General features: G+C 34.7%; 1 protein-coding gene and 1 long non-coding RNA gene across 21 annotated transcripts in view; one reads left to right on the top strand and one right to left on the bottom strand.

Moving 5' to 3' along the window:
- Positions 1-922, top strand: part of LOC125620068 — a 40,586-nt gene extending 39,664 nt beyond the window's left edge. The window contains exon 4 of the long non-coding RNA XR_007351656.1: positions 285-922. This is a non-coding gene — a long non-coding RNA (uncharacterized LOC125620068). The remainder of the gene's footprint in view (positions 1-284) is intronic.
- A 929-nt stretch (positions 923-1,851) lies between these two features.
- The window catches only part of Mecom (MDS1 and EVI1 complex locus), a 544,822-nt gene continuing 520,519 nt past the window's right edge, over positions 1,852-26,154 (bottom strand). For 7 of the 20 annotated variants that reach the window (XM_048814329.1, XM_048814344.1, XM_048814330.1 and 4 more), the window contains 8 exons: positions 24,429-24,455; positions 19,031-19,197; positions 17,861-17,938; positions 14,035-14,204; positions 11,864-12,026; positions 8,079-8,315; positions 7,050-7,233; positions 1,852-3,414 (listed from right to left, as the gene is read on the bottom strand). In XM_048814329.1, the coding sequence (XP_048670286.1) occupies positions 3,280-3,414; positions 7,050-7,233; positions 8,079-8,315; positions 11,864-12,026; positions 14,035-14,204; positions 17,861-17,938; positions 19,031-19,197; positions 24,429-24,455 (1,161 nt within the window). In that variant the 3' untranslated portion in view covers positions 1,852-3,279. The remainder of the gene's footprint in view (positions 3,415-7,049; positions 7,234-8,078; positions 8,316-11,863; positions 12,027-14,034; positions 14,205-17,860; positions 17,939-19,030; positions 19,198-24,428; positions 24,456-26,154) is intronic. The other 13 variants (XM_048814331.1, XM_048814332.1, XM_048814343.1 and 10 more) reach the window with 6 other exon arrangements.

Here is a 26,154-nt window from a genome sequence, read left to right as displayed (position 1 = left end):
GTGGCTTGATAATAGAGAGTGTACTTAATATGAATAAGGCCCTTAGTTCAATCCCCAGCACCAGAAAAAAAAAAATTCTTCTAAAGAAACTTCCATATCTACCTTTGCATGATCTAGATTCCTCATATTATAAAACATTCCTCTTAGCATAGTGTTTGTATACATTATACATACACGTATCTCTATTCCTTTAATTCTTCCCATGAAAATTATAAAATGCCTTGCATTTGCAGAACCTTGACCTAATATTTTCAAAACCTTATTTTGAATTTTGACATTCACAGAAACACTGTGCAGTAGCAGAAATGGGCTTATTATCCTGGTTTCACAGATGAGATTTTGGAAGCTATGTGACTTTCCCAAGACTTTGAAGCCAGTAAACAGTAGAGCCAGAACTCAAACCCAGGCCTTCCGTTTCCAAGTCTCAGATTGTCTGCGATGCAACTCACTGCCTCCCCCCAGGGCCATGTGGTGAACTGTTGGCAAAATAAATGGAAAAAAAGAAAGAAAAAAGCAGAAATGTAAGGCTTGAAAGCCTTTTTGGAATTTGGAGGAATAAGCATTAGGGAACAACCGAAATGACATGATCAAAGTCTAACGAGAAGTAAGAAGCGCTGGGAGTATTTGAATTGCTTTGAAATTTATAGGTATATTTTTAATACCAAAAAAAAATGTGTAGACCTTCCCCATCTCTACTTTCTCCAATGTGTTATTCTTATGTCCTAAATACTAGATTCCTATTCTCCTTCATTTATGGGCTTATAGCTTTAAGTATATTTTCTGAATACTTCTTCCTATCTATACTTTCTAATAAAAAAAATCAATACATCTATCCCATGTTTTTAATTCCTATACAACACTCAGAAGCCATGCAAGGGGATTCTCTTATATTGTGACTAAGAATGAATAAATGAAGGAAGGAATTACCCTGGATATATTTTCACATGTCAACTTTATTTGTTCTTCAGGACTTGTTAAGCGAAACCCCTACAGCCAGCCAAAATTGTAATAACCATTCTAAAATAAATTGGCATTATATTAAAGGAGCAAAGAAAAAAATTCATAATGGCTCCCCCACAGGATAACTTCTCTCTGCAAGTTCCGCTCATTACACTCCAGCTCTGCGTATACATATGTGAACACTCAGAAATAAAGTATATTCATGGATATTAAAATGTCCTTGCTTATACCAGTGAAAACAGAAAACAACCTACATTTTCAACATAATTAAAATTCTTGGAGAAATTATAGTAGATCAAACTTGACAGAAAACATTGAGTAACCACTAAATGATTATTTTGCACAATTTTTAGCAGCATGCAGTGATATTTTCTTTTCTTTCTTTTTTCTGCCACAAGTAAGAAAATGCAAAACCATGTTTACACTCTGATTGCAAGCTATAAAAAAAAAAGATAGATTGCATGTGGACCAAAACTTAAAAGGAATGTAGAAAAGTTAAAGGTATTTTCCCCTCCTCTTGAATTAGGTTAACAGTATTGGTATTATTAGCTGCAAAAATAAGAAAGCTCGGTTTGGCATGTAAAATCCAGAAAAATCCAGTAGAAAAACTAAGTTGCTTCCTGCCCTAGAGAAAATGGGTGCTGTGGACATGGAATGCTAGTACCCAGGAATGGGTACATGGGTAGTGGTGGAAAGTTCAGCACCGCAAACACAACTCATTGCTGGTCAAGAGCTATCAGTATGTCATCGCAAAACAACACAGACATGCTTCAGATTCCAGGTTTTTGTTAGGACATCAAGGTTCCAAACACTGTATCTTTAAATCACTTGACCCCAAAGGAGAACTAAAATCACATGAGAAGGAAAACACCGCATGGTGGGAGAGGATAATCCTTTTTGTAAGTCTTTATTTTTTTTTAGTTGCTCCTCCCATAGTAATGCACTGAAAGGCATAACAGTTTATATTGTACAAAGCATTTGAAGAAAGTACCTCAACTTGCCGATTATTTCAAAATGAGATTACAAACAAAAAAAGAAAACAAATCTGGTTCCTCGATAAAGGGCAAAATAACTGAATACAGTCTGTTATTTACTTTTCTCTTTTAACATAATGTCAGGAACACTTCATTTTACAAATAGGATTAACATGAACATAACGTCGCACAAGCTTGCAGACGACCAGCATAAAATACGGGGGTACAGTTTTTAATCAGAAGAATCATGCTTTCATGAAAGAAATTATAATCGTTTATACAATTGAATCAATTTCAGTATTACAAAAACTAAGTTGCATCTATTCGTATTTAGTTCATTAAGAAGGAAAAACAAAACAAACAACAACAACAACAAAAAAAGGAATGTTAAGAAAAGCCAAACACCATTTGGCACTCCCATACACAGGTCGAGTCACCTTGGTCCTTGAAATTCAGAAAGGGGTGTGCCTCAGACGTCATAAAATAGTGGCTGACTGAAACAGTGCTATTTTAATCAACAAACAGAGTTTGCCAACAAATAAATACATGATACACGCAACACACACAAAAAAAATTTAAACATTAAAAAACAGTGACATGATTGTCTAAAATTAAGATGTTATTACAAGGATTTGGCAAACATTTTATTAGTGGTACAGCGGTATTGGTGATGAATGGGTTAGGTCACTGACTTAACCTCTTTGAGCATGAACATCCATAGTTTACAATATACACATACCCTTTTCCCCTAGTTTTAAACAATGTACTTAAGAAGGCAAAAGTTAATTGTGGAACAATTTCTCCCTGTTATCAATTTCTATAATAATTGACTGTGCATTTCATCCAACTACTTCCATCTTCAAAGGGTTAAATTACATAAAACTTTAACAAAGGAAAAAAAAAAACTTAAAAATCTGTAATTGAAAGCAACTGTTCCCAATCATGTCAGGTGACCTTGTACAAACAAGAATTCAGTTTCTATGGAGTGTTCATCGTATCAATGCTGCCAGCTCAACTGCCCCTCTCACCCATCCACACCCTAGGGCAGGGGGAACTAGAAGGTGCCTTCTGCCCAGCAAGGTTTTCCTTGACTCATTTTAAGCCAAACTGATCCTCCGGAAGTCAGCAGCTGCCTTTGCTGTGCAAAACAAAATATTGAGAATAAATAGTTTCCTTTTTCTTTCTTTCTTTTTTCTTTAATCATTTCAGTTTAAGGTCACCAGACTTTAAATGAGTGACCCTTCGGGTTTATAAGGCATTCTGCTCAGCAGTCTTGTACATAGTCCTATATGAAAGAGCCATGCTACTGTTGGACTTGGTCCCACTCTGGTCAACCTTGGTAATGTCATACGTGGCTGATGGACTGGATGGCACTGGATTCTGCAGCAGCCCTTGCCATGCTGTGCCACACGTTGGAAGAACTGTGGGATGTAGAATGGAGGGACTCCTTGTCGGACAATGACAGCATCATAGCATATGCCTGAAGTAAAAAGGAGAGACCCAGTAAATGGCTTTTGAAAAACACCACTTTTGATTTGTAGAATGTAGGTGAATGTTGGGAAGGGAGGGGACCCTGGGTAGGAGCATCATTCATGATTGTGTTTGGTAAAGGGGGCATGTATTTTTGTTAAAAATGACATATGACATGCGATCACTGTTGATCTACAGTATCTAGGGGTCACAAATGGGATGCATCTTACCAAACAAAAATTAATTATTCTACCTAAAAGGTCAACAGCACTTCATCCTTCAGGATAACCATAAGGAAAGTCATCCATCTTACATATGTTCAACTCACCAAAGAGATTATTGTGTACTTAAGACTGAAGCTAAAAACACTAATTAATAGATCTAGACCTGCCTTGACAGAGCTGTGGTCTGATGGAGCAGTCTGACTCTAGTACCTGTGACCTCCAAAGGGGAAATGACCTGCCCAAAGTCACTCAACTAGATAGAAGAACTAAAACTGACTTCTGCCCAACTTTTAATCCAATGTCCTTTCTCCAGTTTTCTTCATGCCTGAAACAGTCACAGCCAACCCCCAAGGACCTTGAGTGTTGGGGTGGGTCAAATCAGCTCCACCAGAAAAATAAAACGAAGCACGAGACCTAACAACGTCCTGAGCGCTTTGTGCGCAGGCGCCTGCCAAGCAGAAGGTGCATGAAGGTGCTCTGTAAAGAAGTAGTCTTTCTTCCCTATTATCATGTCAAATTCTAAATAACTGTTCAGAGAATCCCCCATTTACTGCCAAGTGAAATATTCAAATGAAACGTTTGGTCTTGACTTGTGAGTGAACTTTTCACTGTTGATTTACTATTGTTGGTCTCATCCATTGCTAAACTTGCTTGTCAAAATGCTGTTGAAGTGGAATCATTAAAGTCCTGCCAAAGACATTCCACTGTCTGTAAACAAAGACAAAATGCCTCTGTTGTTAGGCAGAATTTCATCTCTGGGAGTCATGCTGAGACATGTGGCCAGTCTGTGGTTTCTTCGGTAATCATGCCATTCAGTTAGAAATCTGCCCTTACAGGCTGATTTTGATTTGCTGGGTCATTGCTCTGAATGTACACATTTGACTTTTATGTATGCAATTTGCTTTCTGGACCTGTATAAAACCACAGTATCCATTTAACACATATTGCTTAAGTATGTATTCAATGCCAGGCACTGTATTAGGCCCTAAGAAATCAAGGGAAAGAATATAGAGTCCTTGTCCTTTGTAGAGTTTAAAGTATGTGGTAAGTGAGCATCAAACTTAAATTACTCAAATTATGCGCCCACTTTTAGAGATCAAAATAATAAAGAATATTTTGGAATAGTTTTAATAGCTGTTTTTTTCCAGTATTTGGGAAAGATGAAAGGGAGTATAGAGAAAATTTTAGAATACTGAGTTTGAATCTGGATTCTACCTTGCCTCTACTTGCCCGGCTGTGTGAACTTGGGCAAGTTACTTTACCTCAGAAGTTTTACTTTCCCCATACAAAAAGGCAATAACAATAATAGTACTTGCCTCCAAGGGTTATGAAGGAATCACAAATTCTAACTTACATAAAGAGCTTAGTTCAGCGCACTTATATAGATAGTACCTATTTCCATAAAATTAATTTCTATAGAATAGGGTTTTTCAGAGAAGATTCCATGCAGAATGCAGCTATTGTAGTATTGGTCAACTATTTTGGATTCAATCACTATAAAAATCACAGAGTGTAAATGTATAAATGTTTTGAATAAAGTATCTGAACCTTCAGATACTAATAAAATGGCAAATATAGAATATCTACCTTTTGATAATCAAAAGAAATGAACACTTTCATGTACAAGGATCAATGTCTAGCACATAACTGACAATTGATAAACCATGAATAAAAGAATGAATGAATGAATGAAGAGTCTCATGAGACAAAGTCAATTTGCATAAAGCCTCACTGTTTATAAATCAATATATATCATATAATCAAGTAAGAAGAAAAGTATGAGCTAGGATTGCAGAATGTTAGTTTACGGAATTCTAGCATTACTTGTGATGATAAGAGTTAAATAAGCAGGGATTTGATATCAAAATGCTAGTACTTAAATATATATCATATATATTATCTCTAATATAGGCCTTTTTGCTTTCTATAACATCTGACAATTTCTGAAAGTTTTAGATATTGTATATTATAATGAAAAGTATTTTGAATAGAATAACTAAAAGAAATTTAAAGAGAGCACAAATCCCCCCTGGTATCTCTGATCTGCTAAGAAGGAAGAATGGGAAGTAAAGGGGTTAAAATAATACTAGCTACCTCTTTGTGCATGTCTCCAAGTGAAAATGAAAGGTCTATTCTTGCTGGTTTACTTTTAATATTAAAAATTGAAAAGTTCACTTTCATCCCCATTAAGAAGAAGAAAGGAATATCTTCCCCATATGCCCCCCATACAGTGAGGACATTGTCCCCATGCATAGTCCTTAAGAGATGCTCTCAAGGAAGTGGGGGTGGGCTATAGAAGTCGCTAGTGTTGAGGCTGGCTGCCTTCACTTCAATATGTACGGTTAGACCATTAACTTGGTCATAACCATAACCTGGTCTATCACCATACATAATACCTTGGACCTTTCATTGAATTGAATAACATTTGAAGATCTATATTATCACATTGACACAATGCCTTCCCACTGTCCTTGACATGTTACTGTTTTGTCTTTTAAGACGAGCCCGGAACATCTCAGCCAAAAAGGGAAATCATTTCCAAATATATAAGCTAATAATGGTCACATTGTTTGACAGGTTGGGTCACTTCAAAAATGACCACAATGGATCAAACAATCCAATCAATTTGATCAATAAAGATGGTAAGAGGATGTTTCTACTTCTTTTTTACCATTAGTTGACCTGAATGAATAGTGGCTGAGTACAGATGTCAAAAAGAAACTACTGGCTTTCTTAACTCTTTAGTAAAAGAACAGAGGCCCTTTTAGTTGATGTTTATGGATCCTCCAATAGATTTGCTTTTAGTTACTGTACAATGAAGTACCATCCATTCATCCAAGAAAACCTGGTAGGTTTTATTTCCAGATCTGCCACTAAGTTAGCGTAGATCTTTGACATCTCATTTCATTTCTAATCTTCAGTTTACTCCTAAGTTCTATAGTCTGATGAATTGTTCATGAAAAATACATAATAATTTACTACCTATAGGAAAGGGAAAAAATAAAATTTGTTTTCCCCAAATCTTGCAACATAATTATGTGGACAAAAAAAATCATAAATTAAAATTTCAAATACAAAATAATTAGAAAATTGTTCTGAAGCATTTGTTTGTGGAAAACAAATCTTACGGACTACCTATACCAAAGGAAGGGGACTGCAAAGTAAAGGAGAGATTGCAGTAGGGTGAGGTGTGCCCCAGGAATTTCTGTGTAGAATGTAGCCATGTCAAATGTTGCACTGGTGAACTCTTTTGGATTTGTCATATACAGAGTACAGCGAGGAACCCTGGGGATAAAGCATCTGAACCTGCTTGGATTCAAGAATATTATGAAGAAAGACTATCAACTTTTTGCTAATCAAAGGAAATGTACATTTTCATGCACAACATCACCATGATGCTTTACTACAGGAAAACATGTACCTGTGATTTGGACTTTCTGTGTAACGGCTGTTTAAGTTCCTCTGGCACATGGGAAGTACTAAAAGAAGACAGCTCAGCTTCAGTATATTGATTATCTTCCATTTTCCTCATTTTGAGGCTATCTGTGAAGTGCCTTATATGATCTAGAGCAGAAAGTCCAGTTTTATATTCTTCCTCTTTATACCTAAAATGAACAACCAATGGGAAAGCACAGAAGTTTTTTTTTTTCCTTTTTCAGTTTGTCATCTGATCAAATCACTTTCATTTGACCCTATACAGCTGTTGAACTTTGTACTGTATTTGCAGTATAAAGTTGCACACGTGGTGGTTGGATTCTTTAAAATACTTACAAGTATATCTTGAAATATATTTCCCTTAACATTTTGAATGACTGAAGTCAAGCATATATTTGACATAAAGTCAATGACACATTAAGCCAGCCATGTGTGAAGACAGAATTCATACATTTAAAATTTCCATGTAAAGCCAAGCTAGATATGAAAATATGCAGTCAGCACACATTATCTTCATGAAAATATAATATCTCCATCAATTTAACTGTTTGGTTATTTTTTTCCATTTAAAAATTTATCATCTATGTAAATTACATATATATCTAATGAAGTGAAATTTATCTTAATAATACTTGACTGATGATCATGCCGAATTACTGAATGAATTAGATAATGCTGAAATCTCTATTTTCCTTTGGGTTTCATAAAAGTAAAGTCTAAAATTAAATGACTGCATGTTTGTGTAATTTTCACTTATCCTTCCTACCGGGTTAACCAGCGTTCCACAAACATTAATGTACTCATGTTTTCAGATTATGTTGATGGCCACCTCATGTTCCTCTATGTAAAACCAATACACTGTGTGTGCCTTGCTGATTCAAATTTAATTTTTAAAATTCATTACTCACAAATTCCTTCTCACTGAAATGTTCTAAGGGACAAACAGAGCAGGAGGAGTTGCAGCTGTGTGTGGGTCTACTCTGGCTTAGCTTCTGAAGTCACCAAAGGTGCTCACCTCACTGGGGATGTCTTACAGCTCATCTCCAGACCACTGGCTTCTTCAAAGTCATCCTCAGTGTTTCCTTCATGTAAATTACTTGCCACTGATTCCTTTCTGGGTTTCCCAGTCAGATCATTGTCTTCATCATCCTCATCTAACAACACTTCATCTTCTACTTCTTCATCATCCAGTAAATCTGAATTTTGACTGGTCACCAAAGCCTTTTCATCCTTAAAGTGACTGCCATTCATTCTTTCAAAAGCATAAGAATAAAAAGCTTCAATCATTGGTTTAATTTTTAAACATGTAGTTAGTTTTCTTATCTTTTCCCTGACAATACTTTAGATTCTCAACTTACAAAGGGAAATTTTTGTTGTTTACGTTTTGTGGCAACCTTGGGAAAATAATATAATTCCATAAATAAGAAAATGAAGAAAAGAAATAATTGAATGATTATTCAGATTATAAATGGAGTTTCTGGCAGAACCGGAAGAACAATCTTAGACTCTGATTTCTTATCAGAACTTTGCCTTATAAATGATATTGTTATTTATAATATAAAAAGCCCCAAAATATTTTCTCTACATAATGTACCTAATCACCATTTAAGTACCCACCACTTAAAAGAGTTGATTTCTGGGGAAAATTCATAACAACAGGCAACACTGACAATAGCTTCTACACATCCACTTGAAGTAAATCTATGAATTCGAAGAAAACGTGTAACTAGCAGCCAAGGACCAACTGGTATTTACTCTTCCTAGGTGACATTAGTGGTTAACTTGGACACTTCACCCAACCTTGAAAGTGATGGATACCTCATTTATTTGTAATATCTCCAAATTATTCTTAATAGTCTGAGTGTGAAAAAGTTCCTTGTTTCCCAGGAATAAAAGTAGGAAGTGAATAAAAATGGAATTGTACTGATTTCTGAAGTTTTCCTTAAGAAGCAGGTCTAATATAATGATGCAAAATAATATAGTATTTTTATTAAAAAGTCGTATGCAAGATTTTGCTTACACAGGTTATAATATGCAGATCAAGAATAATTTAAAAAATTAATTACCCAGGAATTTAATATACTTGAGGGTATTTATGAAATTATAGTAAGCTTCTCAGGCTCTCAAATGAACATTAAAATAAGGGTAATTTGGATTTCAGATTTGACATGAAATTTATAAATTGTAATTGGTTACAAAGTAAGTGTAAACAGTTTGCTCTAGAGAATATTTTGCTCAAGTTCAGAACACTTGTTAGGGATGGAAACATCATGGCTATACAGACATCCTAACTTCTGGGCCATTCACAGTTTTCCCATTTTGCCTTGCTCTTTTATCTACTTATTAATTCAGAAAACTCAGAGAGACTGTTAAATTACTGTTATAGTCATGTATGACTTTCACAAGTAATGTAAACATTTTTCAGATTATGGGAGATCGGGTATCAGTAATTTATCCCCATAATTTTTTCATATAAAAATGAGCAGAGCTTAGTACTTAGATTTCCAGAATAAAATTAATCCATAAATAAAACAATCTTGGCTATGACAGATGCACATACTAAAAATTCATTTGACCAGAAAAAGTCATATCATTATTATTAAGCATTTTATATAACCAATCTTTTAACCTCTTTTATCAAAGAATGATGAAAACATATTTCGCACAGACATAAATTATTAGTTTCCAGATACGCTGCCAACTTGCTAGCTAGAACAGATCAAAATTGTTATTTTTTTTTCAAATGAAAGAATAAGTAAAAGAACAAAAGTGCATGGATGAAAACCAAAAGTAACAAAAGCCAACATAATTAAGACAATCTTTTTGTTAATTATGCTTTCAAATGTGGCAATTTATAGGGGATAAATTATTCATCAAAAGTAGCCTGATAGGAGCAGAGGAGGGAAAAGCTGGATGATTCAACCTTCTTACTTGTGTGCTGTTTAGACATGTTGAAGCCAGATGTTGTGGTGACACAGACTCACAGATCTCCAGTTAAGAGCTAGGAAATCTGAACAGGCATCTCAGAATTCAAACTGTATCTTCTGTTCAGTTTTTTTTTTTTTTAATTTGCATCTTGTCAATATCATTATCAAAATTTAAGATTGTGCTTCTTACTTGCTTTTACTATGTTGCTTTTCGGATCATCTGCTGTATCCTTCTGTCTCTCTCTCTCTCTCTCTCTCTCTCTCTCTCTCACACACACACACACACACATACACACACACACTCATGCACACGAAGGAGCAAGTAGTACGAAGGATACAGCACAATGTATAGTTCTTATCAGATGTCTTGAACACCCAGAAAGATCTTTCCCTCCTTTTTTCCTTGGATATGCTTTTATACAAGGTAGAGAACAAAAGTGGTCGTATGTTTTTGTGCTATTTTGGTAAAAATTTTTATTTAAAGCACATTTTAATGAAGAAACTACCTAAAATAATTAACCTTGATGTTTACCAGCATCAAAAATGAAGCATACTAACCCAGTGGAATTGGTGTAATGAAAAATAATTGAATTTTCATTAACAGGTCTCATGTTATATTAATATTTACAATGCAGCATCCCAATTTAAAAAGTCACAGGATAGTCAGGTTCAGAAAAGTGTATTTCCCAATTTCAGATACTTGATTATAACTAATAGATAAGGAAAATTGCATCCAATAGTTTTGGCAAAATAATTTTCATGAACTTTGCATACAAGGTAATGTGGTAGGTGTTAGTTCTTATAAATAGCATTAACATTTGGTAAAAATGTTTATTTAAAGCACGTCTTAATGAAGAAACTAACTCAAATAAAGGAAATTTATTTTAACATGTTTGATATTGATATTGACAAGAGGGAGGAAGTATACCATATCACTAAAAATAAGAAGGATTTTGTCCACTGAAATAAACCACCAGAATTAAATGTGCACCAACTGAAAGAACATGAAGTAGTGATAGAATCTTAATTAATTTCAGATATTTAAGGACACTCAATGAGTATTTCATATATAAATACATATCAATATATACAACTATATATATATTTACATATATATAGAGAAAGAGAGGGAGGGAGGAGAGAGACAGAGACTCAGAATTTTAAATTATGTATAATACACACAATATATGATTTATGATAGTAGCTAATAATGACCTGCGATTCCATTGAATCCCTCTGGGGATTTTCCATTCTCCTTTTGAAAAATTTTTTTGGGGGGCATACCGAGGATTGAACTTAGGGGTGCTTGACCACTGAGCCACATCTCCAGCTCTATTTTGTATTTTACTTAGAGACAGGGACGCACTGAGTTGCTTAGCAACTCGCTGTTGCTGAGGCTGGTCTTGAATTCGTGATCCTCCTGCTTCAGCCCCCTGAGCCGCTGGGATTACAGGTGTGTGCCACCGCATCCAGCTTCCTTTTGAAATTTTGATAAAACATTTTGTTTAGCTATCAAGAGAAGCACAATGGAGGTAAAGTCAGGGGTTCTGGAACCAGAGAAATCACGTTGAACCCCATTTATTACTTCTGTGGCCTCAGCAAGTCATTTAATCTTGAATGTCTCCATTCCTTCACTGCTAAAATTATAGGCACAATCCCAAAGGGTCAAGTATTATGTGTATATAGTATTTAATATGCACTAAATAAATACTAGTCATTGGTGGAAGGAGTAATAGTAGTACCACAAAAGTGAGCCCAGAAAATATATTTAGAAATACATTCATTTTAGATGTCACAGAGTTTAAAAAGTTCCTCTCTCCCTCCTCCTCTAGAAACCTAGAGGAGGAGTTTAAAAAGCAAAAACCAGCTTTACCTCTCCTCTGCATTCCTGGGAGACTGGCTACTATGGTTGCTGTTCCCAATGAAATTTCGGATTTCTGTGAAATAAGCATCTTCTTTATCATCCAGAATCGCACCTGTACTTTCCAGTTCAGAGTGAGGTGACGAGGTTGCTGTACCTGAATGGAGCAGAAAGCCTTTTGTGACAAAGATTATTATTGATGTGGCAACTTATTTTCAACGTCATTTCTTATTAATTTGATCAGTGTTGTTTCTTAAAACACAACCTTTTGAATAATAGTAACATTAGGAGGTTGAATTCTTCCCAATTTAACAAAATATGCATGCCCATCAAAATCCCTTGAAAATATTCTGACCCATTAAAGTCATGAGGTACAGTCTCCAAGGATATAATTTCTTTCACTAGCTTTCCCCACCTCCACTGTCATATGGAAATGTTTTCATTCATCTAATGCAGAGATAGGGTGAGACAAATTAAAGACAGGTCTTAAATAGTTTCAGACAGAAGAAACTGTATCCAATCCTGATTACAATCAATGCATATTTGTTACTGCTGTACTAAAATATGTTACAAAATAGGGACTGAGAATATACTGACTATTCTGCATCTTGACTTGGGCAAAGCCATGGGTAGGCTCAGATCATAGCAGCCCAAGGGCTGATGTAATAAGAAGACAACAATATTGAATCAGCCTGCTACAGGGTGATCCTCAGCTTTTCTTGCCTACAAAATTAGAATCACAATACCCATCTCATAGGACTACTTTAGTGTTTACATACATTGGCACTATTGTAAGCACTATTTATATGGTCAAACTTTACACCAACATTAGCTTTATGCTGTTTATCTTGCCCATAAAGCATCTACAATTTAATAGCTGATCACAATAGTCTATATGACAAAAACAAGAGATCAGAATGTCCCTTCCATTTAAAGAACTTTAATCTAATGAAAACTTTGAAAATTTACACATTAGATTTTCTTTTTTTACAAAATAGCTTTAATTAGAAAATTACAGGAATAGGCTATAAGTGTACACATGGCTAGAAAGTGTGGCCTGTTTTGGATACTGGATTAGATTTCTGCACTAAAATCTAATATTTAAAACCATGAATGTTAGACTTTCTTTCTTTCTTTTTTTCCTACTTTGAAATGAATAGTACAGGAAATGAACAGCATGTAGCTATAAGTAGTCACACTATTCAAATCATAAACCATGTGCCTTTATAGGCACATTTTAAAACCATGATCAATAAATGAAAGATTGATAATAAACAAATTTCTTTAAATAAATATCAGTAGTAAATCCATATTTTTTTGCACCTAAAATCTCTTTTCCTGAGCCCCATCTGAACCCCAGAAGGGTTCTCAACCTTCTAACTCATTCCTTAACATCCTAGAAAGAACCTGTGACTGCACTGGTGGATTCTGCACACATATGCACCAGGCCAATGTTAGTTACTGAGTTAGTATCTGACTCTTAGAAGACAAAGACAAAGGACCTACAGTCCTTTCCACTAAATATATGCTTGTAGGTTTAAGGGAAAGCTATTTTTTTCTTTTGATTCATTACTTTTGATTTAATTTTACATCAGAATTAGTGACAAAAACAAGACACCTCCATGGATTGCTGTGGGTGGCTCTGATCATGTTGACAGTTTTCTATCCCTAAACTTCAAAAATGTTACCCTAGAGAGGTTCCCTGAACTGCAGTCCTCCTGCAAATGCAGCCATGGTTTCTAGGTTAATATTTAGAGTGTGGCATTCTGGAGCTGCCCCTCTGGAAATGCTTAAGGGACACATTCTGAACAACAGGTGGAAAGATTGTTCCCCGTGATTCAGGAAACCTCCATTCAGATGTCTACAGTGAGTACAATCATGGTTCTCTTTGCTTGAGATTCCCCTTTGAAACGAATCTAGCAGAATAAAATAATAATAATAATAATAATAATAATAATAATAATAATAATAACAACAACAACAACAGTCCAAATAAGGCCATTGACCTGTGCATTAACCAATGATCATACCATTCCCATGATTCCAAATTCTCAAGGGACTCTTGGTTGTAAATTTATAGTAAGATCTGATTTTGGAATCAAAATGGAAAGAAAGAAGATCACAATTATCTTTTAAAATGTGAAAAATAAAGTCATTTTTGTTCTTGTAACACAAATACTTACCAGACATGTTCCCATTCTCATGTTTCTTTAGGTGCCTGTCTAAATTGGTTTGTTGACCAAAACACCTGTCACATAAGTGACACTTAAAGGGCTTCTCCTTATTGTGGATGTTGCGAACATGCCGCTGCAAGTTGGAAGATATGCTAAATGATCTGTCACAGTATTTGCATCTGAAAAATAAGCACAGAGAAAATACTTGCAAGCAAATCAAAAGATATTTCTCAAGACTCATAAGACACAGATAAAAAATTATCACCCATGAAATGTCAGTTTAGAAAAGGCATAGGGAAGAACACTACTCACACAGTCAAGATTTCAATTCCAACAGACTTTGAAGGTTATATTTTCATGATTTTATGAAAAAAAAGTACCAATATACTAGTGATTCTATGGCTCCCAAGTTTATTACAGCACACAGTTCTAATATTTTAAATAAACCTCACAAAACTAAGGACATCAAGAAATGAAATAATCTTTTATCTTCTGCTTAGCATAAATACAATTGGATTATTTTTAAACAAACATGAAACAAATTCATGTATTCATTGAAGTAAAAGATTACTTCTTCATTCAAAATTGGAGAGTCTGATTAATTAGTTTATTAGCAAATTCACCTAATCTGTTGCTAATCCTAAAAACATTTTCTTATCTTCTCCAAAGTAGCAATAAACATTCCAAGCCTTTAAGATGGAGATAATGAGAACAGTGTTGTCTGATGCCAAAGACAGTGATTTTCATCACCTTTGGTGACTGGAAATCCCAAAGCATTTATTAATCTTTAAACTGCTGCAAAAGCAAGTCAAGCTGCCACTAACTCTCTTCCAGATGAAAGCAAAGGTTTCAATCAGCTTCCCTCTCCCTATCTCCTAATTTTCCATTTCAATGTTTCTTCAAGAGTTGCAGTCTCAGTACAGACTCAAAGGAGGTCAGGTTTTCAAGAAAGCACTTATTATTGGTTGGTTAATTGTTTTTGCCTTCCATTAGATTTAAAAAATAAAATAAAATCATTGTAAAGTTATTTTTTTGGTATCAAGTAAAAATATAAAATGCAAGATCCCAGCATCCCCACCAGTTCTTATCAATGAGGAAGAAAAGTGGGTTTTGTAATTAATGGAGTTATTCTCTACTGGCATTAGAAGATAAAGAGTCCATCATTTGTTTATGTGCTGTGATGTGTGTGTGTGTGTGTGTGTGTGTGTGTGTTGCTTAAAAAAAAAAAAAAAAAAAAAACTGACTTTTTCCAAGTGACTTTTAAGTGAAAATTTCTAACAGTGGCCAGAACATTCTTAACTCATTCTTCCATGTGTGAAGGGCCCTTATCTTCCCTCTTCTGATTGCAGACTCAAGTTCAAGTGCTCTAAATCAGAAATCACTCCATTCCACTCCAGGTCCTTGGGCTTCTACAGCTGTCCTTACGTGATACCAAAAGTCTAGGCAGTTCAGTAGGAAAAACAAATCTGTTGAATAGTCGCTTTGGCATAGTACGAGTAAACCAACTTAAGGACTGCTTTAATTCTTCCCCCTTAAAAACTGTTCTGGCGTCATGAAGTTCCTCAACTTTTCTTGCTTATAATATTAACATAAACTGTGTGGAACCCCATGTTGATGGTGGTTGTACTCTTTCAGCCTCTACTTCTGAAAAATAAGTACGTGGAATCACAGCTGTCTTTGAAATAGCTTTGTTTATTCAAAGGCCCACTGTAATAGAAGCAAGGTACATGGAACGCGATTATGTTGTATGAAGCCGAACGACTTAGCCAATACCGACAGAGAAAACCTAAACTCCCATCAAACATTTTAGAAAAATTTTCACTCATTTTTTACACAAATCATGAGGAAGAGAGATATAGTCTTAGGACATGCTTCCGACTTCCTGCTTATATGCAAAAGGGGCTCTTCCAAATCTAGTAGACATCATCTTCTCAAATCTTAATAAAATTGGCCCAAAGGGATGTTTTATCCTATGATAAGCTGTTACCTTATATCTCTCTTCTGCTAACATCTTGGCCAAAGGGGTAAGCACTCTAAATAAAAATTCTTTTAAAAAATCATTCCTTTCTACTCCAATGAATTAATATGTGGTTAAAAAAATAATCAGTTCAAATCAGATCAAAGTTCCAGAAATTCTTAAAATGAATAATTCAATCATGAGTAGTATATTATCAGGCCTTCCTGGTTATTGGATGTAGATAAGGTGGTCAAGAGGATTGAAAGAGAAAAACCCAGATGTGAGAGTTCTGGGCCCAGATTTTAATTTCGACTCTGTTGGTACCAGACTTCACAGAGGCAGTTAGTGAGCTCTTGCCTGGTTCCCTCTCTCTTTCCCCCTCCCTCTCTCCCTCCTTCCCTCCTTCTCCTTCCCTCCCCCAACCCTAGCTTTCTCTCTCTCTCTCTCCTTCCCTCCCTCCCTCCCTCTCTTTATTTGCAAAACAGAGGGAAGGGCTGGAAAAATCATTGTTTAAGATCTCCAGCTCTGCTGGGTTTTGTACTTTTAAAAATACATGTATAATACTACAATTTATGAGGAAAAAATTAAAACTAGTGCATTCAGGTACAGAGGAGTAAGTAGAGCATGGTATCACCATTGCATACCAGTACCCTCAGCCAAAACAAAACATAAAGGCGCAAATCTTTTCTTCTCCTTAATCAGAATCCCCAGAAGATGGAATTTTCTCCTAAGGAGAAATTATCGAAAATTTCCCATTGTTAATATCTCTAAAAGATCTTTTTGACTAAGCACATCCTATTATGTGTAAAGTAAAAACATCATGTATGATCAGTGATTTATAAAATATGTAAGATATCAAGGAAATTTATAAAACACTGTGATGTTTTTGAGTTTAAGTCTTTCTATTGTTCTAAAATTTTGATTATCTTCAAATGAGCATTGGCTTCTGCCCATTGTCTCATTCTTGCATGTAAAAAAAACAAACAAACAAAAAACCTCTGAAACTGTATAATTTACTTATTTAAAAAAATGTTAGTATTCAGATCCAAATAATTTTAAACACATGAAATGCAAAAGAATTTCAAAGGAGAATGAAATTATGATATAACTTGGGATAAATACCATTCTTTCTTGGAAAAAATATGAGTTCCTAATACTGTTCATGAAGAATTTCACATTAAAAAATGTAGGTCTTATTTTAAAACTGGAAGGGACTATGTTGCTTATTTTCATTCTTTTGTAAACAATAACATTAAAATTAGATGTGTTTGTCATATTGCTAATTTTGACATTTAATAGAATGAGCTAATAGGTACTTCAGGAAATTGTTGATAGAATTGGCCCTTTTCCTATAATATACTCTATATTATCTGTTTTATCTCCAGTTACATATGTTTTTTTTCCCTCTTCCTGATGCTTAAGATTTTTTTTTTTAAACTTCCTATTGGGACCTGAGGACATTGGTTTGCTGTGCTGGGAAAACAAAGTATGTATAGACTATTAATTCCTAGCAGAGAGTCAAGGTTTGGGAAATGGAAGATGTAATGTTTTAATTTTTGTCAACTAAAATAGTAGGGATTGAGAAAGAGCACTGAAGTAATAATAAATAATTTTTTAAATGACTAGCGTCTCTTAAATGCTTATTCTTTAGTAAACTCTGACCCAGAACTTTTAAACTGATAGGTAGGAAGCCTTGGCTAAAGAATATGGGACTCTTCTAAATTTAGATCCTAGCAATCAGACAATTCTTCCTTGACTCGGCACTGAGTACACATTCATTCAGCCACAGATAAAAGTAGCTTCCTTTAAACTTATGCCTAGAGTGCAGTTTGAATTTTACATTATTTATCAAGATATTTAGAAGAATCACTGTCAGACCTGTACGGCTGCTCTCCTGTGTGGGTTCTCAAGTGTCGTGTTAGGTTTGCAGACCTTGGAAAAATCTTGCCACAGTATCTGTTATGAAAAGATGTTTATAAGAGAAAGTCAGCACAGTCAACTTTATTTCACTCGCGCTGCAGAGCAGCCAGATGCTTATTCCTGATTTAATTAATCTTGCATGGAACTCACATGTCTTTGGTATTTAAGATTTGCAACAAAGCCATTCTACAGATATAAATAACTCTACAAATAAAGGCTGCACTATGAGATCTGGTAGAATTTGCTCGTGCATAAGTAAGCAGTTTATGAAAATAGACTTTAGTTTTGATGACCCCCATATGCCTCTTTTATTAACTCCGTATCTTTACATTCACAAAACTGAACCAGACAAGAGGATAAAAAAATGACGAGAGTTTGTGATTCTGGGTGGATGTAAACATATTTCAAAGGTTTCAACTCATTTTACATGTCAGCCATAGTGACAACTCTCTGCACATTGAGTGGTATCAGATCAGACAAGATCCTGAGACTTCATCCATCAAGGTACGTTCCCATAAAAGCCTTTCTGGAAAGAAAGTGACACATTTTCCTAAGAGCAGATAAATTGATATGCCTGAGTCAGATAGCACAATTTTCTGAGGACAAATCAGAAATTATAAGCATCTAATTTATTTTTTTTAATTCAGAAAAACAGAAACATAAAGACAAGCTTTACTCTTCTACTCATAAGTAACTAGAAAATTTATTCTCTAGTTTTCTTTTTTCCTTATGAACTATTCATCCTTCACAAATGGTGTTACTCCCCATTGCCATGACAATTAATAAATGTATACTGGAGGACAGTAGTATTTTACCTTTGGATGAAAATAATTAACTGTGAAAGAAAATTCATAAATATCAAAGTGAGACAAGTAGATAGTAGTTGGACTGTTTCCAACCTCATTCATCACAACCAAATGGCCTGTGTTAAAATTCTCATTTAATAATAATTTTTTAAAACCACTATTTTTATATCTCACTAAATAAAGAACACTTTGAAGTGCCTGAAATCTATCATGGTTTCTATTAGTCATCCAATCAAGAATAATTTCCAGAAAAAACAAAAGGGCCTTTTGAAATCAGAGGGGAGATTTTTGGAAAGTCAGCCATAATTAACTTTGCAGTTACCTGCAGGTGTAACGCTCTTTTCCCTTCCGCAGTAGGTTCTCAGGCAGAGTATTGGGAGGTGCTCTAAAGTTGAACATAGAGGGCACTGACTGGAGAAGCTCGCTGGCCTCGGGCTTCAGGGCACTGAAGCTCTCTAGCTTTTCTGCCATGTTTTCAATAGCTGACATCTGAAAGGCAAAAGCACAGGACCATGCAGGGTCTGATCAGACATTTTTCCTTCTGTACTAATCACTGGCAAATAAAAACCATTAATAATGGGAAAGGGTCAAATTTTCTGAATAAAATGAGTCTGGAAAAAATAATTGTAGGGTCTCAACATTAAACCACAAGATAATTGATTGTGGAAATAAAGGTAGAACCAAGCTTATATGATGCTAGGTGAACTTTATTCATAAGACCTTAGTTAAACTGTTTTATAACAATCTGATAAAATACCTAAAAGACGTAATCAAATCAAATCAACATTTTATTTAATTAATAGCACTGTTATGGATGTCAATAAAAAACTGGAATTTTAGGGAAAGATGATATATGTCTTGCCTAGGTAATAAAAATCATAAGACCAAAGGCTCAGCTTAAGTCAAATATGTGTAATCCAAAAAGAAAAAAAAAGAAAATGTACAAGAGGTATATTGCCTAAGAGTATGTTAAATTAGTATCTGAATGTTTAAGTAGGATCACATATGAACAATTTTGATGAAATATTAATCTGTCTGGATAAAGATTTGAGCTGAAATGACAATTGATCAAGATTTTCATGTAACTTGATGTGCACTTTATAAGATGGGTAGAGGGACACATAATCATACTCTTATAGAAATATACGTGAAAAAAAACTTTGCCTAATTCTAACAACCTAATTGATTTTGCTTATAATAATCAAGTTTTAGTTTACCTACACACACAGTTGACAGAGTCACAATTAGAGGGTGGCATTTTAAGGTCAGTTTGATCCTTAATGACTACGGTTAGAGGGACTTTCCCCTCTCCTTCAGCCCTCTCAAAATGTTAAGTTTTCTCAGTGCCTGCATTTTATGCGGAAGCTAGGTTAACAACCAAATTTTTAAGTAGACAAGCCATCTTGTTATATCGAATCACTTACTATTTACAGTTTTGGTTCTCCTTACACCTCTGGGGAAATACCTACTTAAAAGGCTCTGAATGCATTCTGTATGCTTTCACGGACACACAAGGACTAGATGGTAATAACCACAAATCCAAGCAACTGGTCAACCCAAGGCAACTGGTCAACCCAAGAGGCTAACTATTTCGTTGATGAGACAGCAAGACAGACACAGAGATCTAATTTATAAGCTCATGTTAAAAATAAAAGACAGCATTTCCTACTAAAAAAAAAAAAAGGAATATGAAGTTACATCAACTTCTTAATCTAGAGCAAAATGCTAACAAGAATGGCCCTAACACAATTCTCTTCTCATGAAGGAAATATTTTATGTTTGATTCTTTAAATGCCTATTCATGTTCTAGTTAGCTCTCTTTCTTTTCTCTTTATCCTGAAACCTGCCCTCTCATTTCATGCCCGGACTCCTAATGCTAGCTACAAATTGCAATGTACAGGGTACCACTGCCAATTTGCCAAATGTCTTTCATCAAACACAGTGCAAAAAAATCTCAGAGGAAAGTCAAGATACATTTACTTGTCAGACGACAAATGTGAACGCATTGGGAGGCGGTAAGGGCTATAAGCTCAAGGGTTTGATTCATAATCACTCAGCTGCTAAAACATTCTCCACAGATGCAAGTGGACAGCACATTTGTCACTATGAAGGATTTTGACACATACTGATCACAGGGCAGAGATATGGAATGATGATGTTGCTCAGAGAGGTTGGAGGAAACTCTGTCTCTGCAGAATACAGTCATTATCCCCTTCTAGGCAGGGCATTAACATTTCCACACTACTTTGGATTTTATTTATTAAAAATCAATCCAGAAATATTTTATGATACTATTTTATTTGCATTTATTCCTTCTAATTGTTCCTTGCAGAAAATCATTTTGATATTCCCTCCACAGTGGAATACATTGTCTAAGTGAAAAATGACCTCTGGTCTTCAAGCTGATTAGCAGTAACAAGCAAGGGTAAGGGTCATGATCACATGTATTTATTGGGAAGAACAGTAAGTGCATGGGTGATGATTATAAATGTTTTATTTATGTACATTTAATATTTGGGCAAACTTTCATTATCAAGTGGTTTTAAATCACTGGAGTGTCTGTCCCGCTGACACACTCAGATTCCTGCAGCAATACATCTTATAGAAACACTTTCCCTTTTATATGGAAAATAGCTTACTCATGACTACTATTATTCTCAGCTTTCATCTCTAGCACACATAAACTACAAGTCCTTCAAGTTATTTGAGAGCAATTGGCTGTTGAGAAATGTGTCTTGCTTTAGTAGCTGCTAATAGCTAGCTCCTTTGAAGAAAGATCACTGTGATTACTTTATCTCAAACTGTTTCAATTTGAGAAAACCATAAAGACACAAGAAAATATATTATGGACATGATGGCTAAATAATGACATTCTTAAAGACAATAGGGGAAAGAATATGGATGGCCTAGTGCTTCTCTTAGAAGCTACCCCCACCTTTGGCTTCTGATATCAAATGAAGAGAGGATTAAATCGGAGGAGGAAAGGGAGAGGAGGAAGATGGGAAGTGAGCTAAGGATAGCTATTAATACCACATGTAGTTACGTGTGCATGCACACGCACACACACACATTCTGCTCAGCTAGCAACAACCAAAGTGACATAAAACCTATCATTGAATACTCCTTTCATCTTAAGATTTGCTCTTATAGCTCTTGACCTCAGTTGGAAAAAATGTGTCCCCACCAAAACAGAAGTGACTTAGCATCTGCCAGTTGGGGTAGTTTAGCAACTCTGTGACCAATGTCAGCCCTAGTATATACCTTAGATCAAGGTATTGGGGTAAGATGGTTTTATCTAACATATGAGATAGAACTCCAACTTTTTCTTCTATTGGGCCTGACTCACAGAATATATAACAAGTTTTGACCTTCATTTTAAAGTCTAACTAGTATTTTAAAAATCAATTAATTGGAATGGATGGGACAGATCTAGCTTATATTTTCTAATTATGAAAAAAATCCAATGAAAATGTAATGTGTACCACTATGAATAAGAAATTTGCTGAGCATAGGGAAATTGAAGGGGAGAGAACTTAGATCATATATTTTCGAAATGAATTACCATGTGACCCATTGATGTCTTAGGCTAATCTTAGATCAGTAAATGACAGTTTTTTCTATGGAACAGTAATTTTTATTTACATATATAATAATTGTTGATGGTATCTGCAGCCAGATGTCTGGAAGAGGAAGTTGTTTCACCTCCTTCGAGTCCCCAAGAGGCTATTAACTTCATACTGACGCAAACTAATATTTAGACACAATTCCCTAGCTCCTACCAAAAATGTAGCTATATCTCTAGTCAAATAAAGCTAGTATTTTTAAAAACATTTCAGCAGGCAAGATATCATCAACTGAGTCCTAAGCACTCAGCCTAACATTTATTATCTGGCAGCCAAGAACTGATGACATAAAAAAATTTTCTCATTAAAACTATTAAAATGACAACCTGATTATATGAAATGATATGTCCAAAGGCACCATGAATTATGTGACCTAAAGTTTCACAATTAAATTACACATGTCTTTATCATAAAATAACTAACTATTCATAAATAACTATTCATAATGATGGGAAAGTTTGTAGATTGGGTAGCTTTCTATATTTATTCACTTGATAATCTTGAGAAATCACAAAGTCATGGTCATTTGAGGGAGAAGTAAATATTCATACTTCATGTTTATCTCACACCATGCATCATACTCAGCAGTCATGATTATGAAATCACATAGAGATTTTTTACCCCTAAAATTTATAAGCATATATCTTAAATATTTCCTTCTAGTATCTGTTTTATAACACAGATGTGAATCGCAGCCCTGAGAAATCTGTGATGGAGTGGAAATTTGTCCAGAGCATTGCAATGGCAGTTGCTTTGCTCTTATATTATAACAGGGAATCTAACTTAAAATCTGAATGGGCTTTGATAGTTGGTCACATGTGTAGGGGGTTAACACCTTCAGCTTTAAGTAACTAACAGTTTAGCTACTGCCAAAGTCATACTACACCTTAGAAAAGATGAGGGTCATGAGGCATAACACTCAGGACAGACTCGTTCCAGGAAAGACAGAGGAGGGATCCTGGAGATATAGGCCAGGATAATCAAAGAACAAGCCCATAGACTGCACAACTAACACACACACACACACACACACACACACACAGTCTCTCTCTCTCTCTCCCTCCCTCCCTCTCCCTCCCTCCCTCTCTCTCCTCTTTCCAAAAATTGTTCATACTTTTGAAATAAATAAATTTAATCCTTTAAAGTCCTCCAGAATAAGAAAAATGACAATTTGTCATATATTACACATAAGAGAGAAATTAGAGGTATTCCTTGTAAAGAAAAAAACTAACACCAGATAGAAGAAATAGGTAAGTGCTAAAGTGTGAAAGTGCTCCAACTAAATTCAGTTTATAATAACAATATAGTGGCTTTTAAAGGACAGCTGGACTATGCTCCAAGATTTTCCCCATTCCTCATAAATTAGCATAATTTTAAGTAAAGAAGTAAACGTACATATACTTACAGAAAATTTTGAGATATATATTTTTTCCACTGACCAGGTTGTATTTGGAGGTGAGAAGTTAATAAGCAGGATTCTTTATATCCTAAATGACTTTACCATTAAAAATATAAATCTGTTCCCTCATACCATTTACTGAAACTGACCATTTCTGGAAATAGTAACTAGAAGTTGAGACTCCATGCTAAAAGATCTATTCACTAGTTAGATAAGGATTTTTTAACATTTAGATTCATTTCCAAATAGCCAGAACCAATTTCTGCCTTGGGATAAATGAATGAGAATTCCAATGTCAGCCTGCGTCTACACAAGTCTAAGTTTTATCCTGTGTAAGGCTTTATCGAACTTATCTTTAACATGCTGTCCCCCAAATAATGGTTATTTCCACTTACTGGCCCATGTGAAGCCTTCTTTAACAACATACTCTCAGGTGTCCATATCAAGGAATAATTATGTGGAATGGGTCAGATTTATCAAACAAAATCATTCCATAAACAATTTCTAGATTAATAAATGCACAATTATATCTGAAAGTATTGTGCAACTTGATAAAGTAGGGAAGTTATCTGTTGTAGCCATATCATTTAATGGAAAGGGGCTCGGAATCCATTATGTATGTCCAGCAATTTAAAATATAAGCTGTTTTCTTTTAAATGCTACATTACTTTAGTTAAAAATATAAGTAGGAAACTTACCCAAGTTCTCTGATCAGGCAGTTGGAACTGGGAGCAAAATTGAAACAAAAACAAAAAATTACTTCTGTGTTGGTATCTTTATTGCAATCTATCCTTTGAGAAATTAACATTTATCCTAATTTAGTAATTTTGGCTTATCATGTAACTGTACCTTGAGTAAAAGCTTAGGAAATGAAAAAAATGAGTATTTTCATAATACTGCTGAGCTTCCTCTATTACCTAAAATAAACTTTAGAAACAAGGTTATAAACCAAGAATGTTTTTTATTCTAAGAAAGCTAAATGCTACCTACTAGCAAGTCTTAAAGCAAAGCAGATGCTCCCTTTTAATTTTTACTCACTGCAAAATGAGTTCTCTAAAATTTTCTTCAATAATTAAAAAGTAATTAATTTCCTGCAAAAAATCCAATTTCTTGCATTTTATATTGTCAATAATAAAGGAAATACAGTATTTACTAAGATATGAATAGTTCAGTAACAAAAAGGTGATGTTCTTGGAAATTCATTGCTTGATAATGAGGATCTCAGACCATCAGTTGGCAGAACTCTTAAGAATATTAATTAAAAGAACTAAAAAAAGTCCCGTTATTTATGATAATTGATGGCAGGATTCACTGGGAAGCACACTCCTATGATCCCAGCAGCTCTGGAGGCTGAGGCAAGAGGATCACAAGTTCAAAGCCAGCCTCAGCAATTTAGTGAGGACCTAAGCAACTTAGTGAGACTCTGTCTTTAATAAAATATTTAAAAAGGCTGGGGATGTGGCTCAGTAGTTATGTGCCCCAGGAAACACAAAGATTATACCCTTAATAATGTTATTTTATTTGGTTAAAGGGGATAAATCTATATTTTTTATTTCATAAATTTTGGCATCTTGAATAAAGAAGATATGTAGATTTAAAATTATGAAATCTTAATTTCTGAAGAATATGACAATAGAAAACACTTGGTGAAGGCAAAATAGATTATGAATGGCAAGATTGAAGTGATTTTCACATCAATATAGAAATGACGACTTGGGAAAAAGATTACTTATTCCCAGTTCCTTGGACTGTAGTAACAGGATAAGGTGGAGGTGTCAATAAAAACAAAACAAAAAACCAAAAAAGTAGAGATGAATGAAAAAAGAAGCTTAAGTAAAAGATAATATTTTTTGCAAATGTATACAAAACCACACCTTTAAAAATAAAATGCATGAATAGCTAAAAATAATATTCAAACTAGGAAAATCAAACCAAGGAGTAGTAGCTACTTGCACAATGGCATAATTGCCAAATGATTTCTATGGTAGTTCCAATGAGCTATCAATGTGATTGACAAATACCCAAATAGAAATCAAAGACATGGACACTGGGGATGGCACAGTAACACTGACCCTTCCAGTTCACCCATTGATAGCCATTACCAGCTTCTCAAAATTATAATTTAAAATAAGACATCATAAATAATTTCAGATGCATATCTATGGCTAGTCTCTGTAGTGCTTATTTTTCCTCATAGTAAACTAACTTATTTATAAGAGAAAAATGAAAGGCTAAATAAGTCCTCTAGTGGCCTGAGAGAGGAAACATACTTCTTTTAAGAATTGAGGAACTTAGACCCTGAGGATTCCTCTCTTAATTTTGATATATGAGTTCATCATAGCCTCTAATTATTTTTGACAGAATTTTAAAAACATATAGTATTATTCCATATGGCAGGCCTAATTATCTTTCAATACAATTGGA

This window comes from Marmota marmota, unplaced genomic scaffold (genome assembly GCF_001458135.2).
Source record: "Marmota marmota marmota unplaced genomic scaffold, marMar, whole genome shotgun sequence".
Taxonomy (NCBI): domain Eukaryota; kingdom Metazoa; phylum Chordata; class Mammalia; order Rodentia; family Sciuridae; genus Marmota; species Marmota marmota.
Note: the sequence above shows the minus strand (reverse complement) of the source record. Positions and strands in the feature narration are given on the sequence as shown.